The 3,677-nt window shown below is 41.0% G+C and overlaps 1 protein-coding gene across 1 annotated transcript in view; it reads right to left on the minus strand.

The window, feature by feature from the left end:
• LOC105541347 (zinc finger protein 30-like) overlaps window positions 1-3,677 on the minus strand; it is a gene marked incomplete at its 3' end in the record, with an annotated part of 30,036 nt that continues 26,359 nt past the window's right edge. Inside the window, 1 exon segment of the mRNA XM_011982320.1 lies at window positions 1-842. Within this exon segment, the coding sequence (XP_011837710.1) occupies window positions 1-842 (842 nt within the window).

Genomic DNA, 3,677 nt, shown 5'->3' on the forward strand with positions numbered 1-3,677 from the left:
GTGAATTCGCTGATGTGCATGAAGGAAGGAACTAAGTCTAAAGGCCTTTCCACATTCCTTACATTCAAAAGGCTTCTCACCAGTATGAATACTCTGATGTCGAGTAAGCTGTCCATACACAGTGAAAGCCTTCCCACACTCCTTACATTCATAGGGTTTCTCGCCAGTATGAATTCTCTGATGCTTAGCAAGGGGTGAGCTAGTACTAAAGGCCTTCCCACATTCTTTGCATTCATAGGGTTTTTCACCAGTATGAATTCGCTGATGTTGAATCAGGTATGAAAAGGTACTGAAGGCCTTCCCACACTCCTCACACACAAAGGGTTTTTCACCAGTGTGAATACTCTGATGCCGGGTAAGCTTTCCATATGCTAGAAAAGCTTTCCCACATTCCCTGCACTCATATGGTTTCTTCCCAGTATGAATACTCTCATGTACTGTAAGTTGATAGTTACCGCTAAAAGTCTTTTCACATCGCTTACATTTGAGTGACTTCTCACCAGTGTGAATTCTCCTATGCTTAACCAAGGCTGAACCTCTGATAAAGGCCTTCCCACATTTCTCACATTTGTAGGGTTTCTCATCAACATGCAATCTCTGATGTATGGTGAGTTGATGTCCACTACTAAAGTTCCTCCCACATTCTTTACATCTGTTGGGTTTTTCACTACTATGTATTCTTTCATGTTGAACGGGCTTTAAGTCTTGACAAAGAGTCTTTCCATATTCCTGACATTCATGTGGTTTCTGTCTACTAATTTTCTGATGTGGGGCAAAAGATGGACAGTTTTCAGAGGGGAGCATTTCTTTACGGCCAATTGTATCATCTTCCAACTGCAAATCTGAAAGAAAAATTTTTTAAATATCTTATTCTATATGAAAAAAAATTATAGAGAAGAGAAAAACTGAAAATAACACTAACTAGAAATAAATAGCTCAGTAATATTAAAATACCATTATGAAATTCAAAAAACAGAAGGAATACAGAGATTAACAAGTGTTTATGTAAAATAGTAAGGTTGGTGATTAGTGACACAGTTTTTATTTAGGTGTGCATAAAAATCTTTGAAGAGCCTGTTAAAAAATGGATGTTCAAGCAGCATCCAGGCCCTCTGAATCAGATACAGGGGAAGTTCCTGGGCATCAATATTGTCAACCTTTCTAACAAATGTTTCTGATGCAGATGAAATTTTTATAATCCATATTTTATTGTTCCTTCTGGGGGTTTCTTGTGGCACTTACATTAAAATCCATGTATCTTTCCACAAATAATATGGTCCCTGTTCACCTCTCACGCCTCACATCAAGACACAGCTCCCTCTGTCCCATACTGACCTAATTTCCGCCTTTTAGCACCTTGACGTTCTTACAAATTTTCTCACCTTTTGGTTCCATGTGCAGGTGGCATCATTGCCTAAAAATCTTCTGGCATGTTTTGTTTGTAGACTGGAGCTTTCTTATCCTATCCGTGTTTAAAATAAAATGTCACTTTATCAGGAATATGGTAAACTGCTAACTTTGTCTAAGGATGTCCATGTCTTTATTTTCCAGCACTTCATTCCTTGGTTTCCTACTGGTTTTCTTTTTCTTTTTCTCTTTTTTGAGACAGGATCTCACTCTTGCCCAGGCTGGAGTGCAGTGGCACAACCACAGCTCAGTGCAGCCTCAGACTCCCAGGCTCAGGTGATTCCCTCCTACCTCAGCCTCCTGGGTAGCTGGGACTACAGGTATGTGCCGCCATGCCCAGCTAATGTTTTTGTAATTTTTATAGAGATGGGGTCTCGTCACATTGCCCAGGCTGGTCTCCAACCCCTAGGCTCAAGTCATCCTCCCACCTCACCTCCCAAAGTCCTGGGATTACAGGCATGAGCCACTGAGTCCAGCCTCCTATACAAAAGAAATAATAGTAATAAAATATCTCCATGCAAAGAATGATATTTTATAATTCCAATGACAATTATCATTTGTTATTAAAACCATGACAAGACATATTGCTAAACTGAAGAAATGCATACTCCTTGAGAATAAAGTAAGATCACACAGATTATTGTTTAGTCACAAGGAGAAACATGTAACTCAATAATGTGGGCTTGGACCATTATCACTGTAATCTAGTAGACAGTCTTTTAATGAGGAGCACAGCCAGACGTTAGATGTCTCCTGATAAGATACACATTGCCTCCTTTGATATATTCAGACAAAACTGTTTACCACCTTTTAAAATATTACCATATTATTTGATAAGCCCATAGGACAAGATCACCTGGGTGGCCACTAAAGCACTGGGTTTGTACACAAAAACCAACTGCAAAATTGGATTAGATGTTATCTCACTGAACTCAATACTTGCCTTTAGGACGGTTCCCGTTATCTCCTGTGGCTATCACTGTGGCCCATTCATCCCCCTTGTCAGAAAAAGAAACCTTTAGATAACTTAATTCAAAGAGGAGAAAAACTGGACCTTAGTTTGTGTCAAAAAACTTCAGTCAGCCTGCGTGCAGTGGCTCACACCTGTAATCCCAGCACTTTGGGAAACCGGCGGGCAGATCACGAGGTCAGGAGTTCAAGACCAGCCTGGCCAACATGGCGAAACCCTGTCTATACTAAAAATACAAAAATTAGCTGGGCATGGTGGCAGGCACTTGTAATCCCAGCTATTCGGGAGGCTGAGGCAGAAGAATCGCTTGAACCCAGGAGGTGGAGGCTGCAGTAAGCCAAGATCGTGCCATTGCACTCCAGCCTGGGCAACAGAGTGAGACTCCATCTCAAAAACAAAACAAAACAAAACAAAACTTCAGTCACCACTGAAAGAGAACTTTGGACTGTTTTTTCCTACCTCCGAGCCTTTTAATGTCAGGCTACACAAAAGGACCCTCAAAATGGGGAGAACCATATTTGCCCTGTAATCCAGATAACAGATCTGGACAATGTCACAAAGACACAAATTCATGTCCATGAAACTCAATAGGCAACTGGTTCAAAATACATTGTTTAGAAAAAGTACCTTGCCTTCCAAGCAAGAAACATTATTCTTATGAGAAGAATGTTGTACTCGCATCTTTAAAGACCTCTGAAATCTTTAAAAACTCTAAAATGATTTAGGAAAGAAATAAGAAATCACGAAATTAGATAATTGGGATAATTCTTCTATATCTGGTTCTGTAGGCTCTTTGGATTAGGGATGGGATCTGTCCATGTGGTTGCATTTGGGTATAAGTCTTTGATCCTGGCTTAGAAGTGAACTATAAATTCTGACCATAACCATTCTCTTAGGATTTGTCTATACTCTAGGGTTCAAATGCCTAGAGTCATAAATGCTATTGTGCAACCATTTTCTCATCAAATGATCCAAATGATACTCAATTTTGTTTTTTTGAGACGGAGTCTTGCTCTGTTGCCCAGGCTGGAGTGCAGTGGCACGATCTCAGCTCATTGCAAGCTCCACCTCCCGGCTTCACGCCATTCTCCTGCCTCAGCCTCCCGAGTAGCTGGGACTACAGGCTTCCGCCACCACGTCTGACTAGTTTTTTGTATTTTTAGTAGAGACGGGGTTTCCCCATGTTGGCCAGGATGGTCTCGATCTCATGACCTCGTGATCCGTCCGCCTTGGCCTCTCAAAGTGCTGAGATTACAGGCGTGAGCCACCGCGCTTGGCCTGTTTTTTTTTTTTTTTTTTA

This window comes from Mandrillus leucophaeus, unplaced genomic scaffold, assembly GCF_000951045.1.
Source record: "Mandrillus leucophaeus isolate KB7577 unplaced genomic scaffold, Mleu.le_1.0 Scaffold238, whole genome shotgun sequence".
NCBI lineage: Eukaryota > Metazoa > Chordata > Mammalia > Primates > Cercopithecidae > Mandrillus > Mandrillus leucophaeus.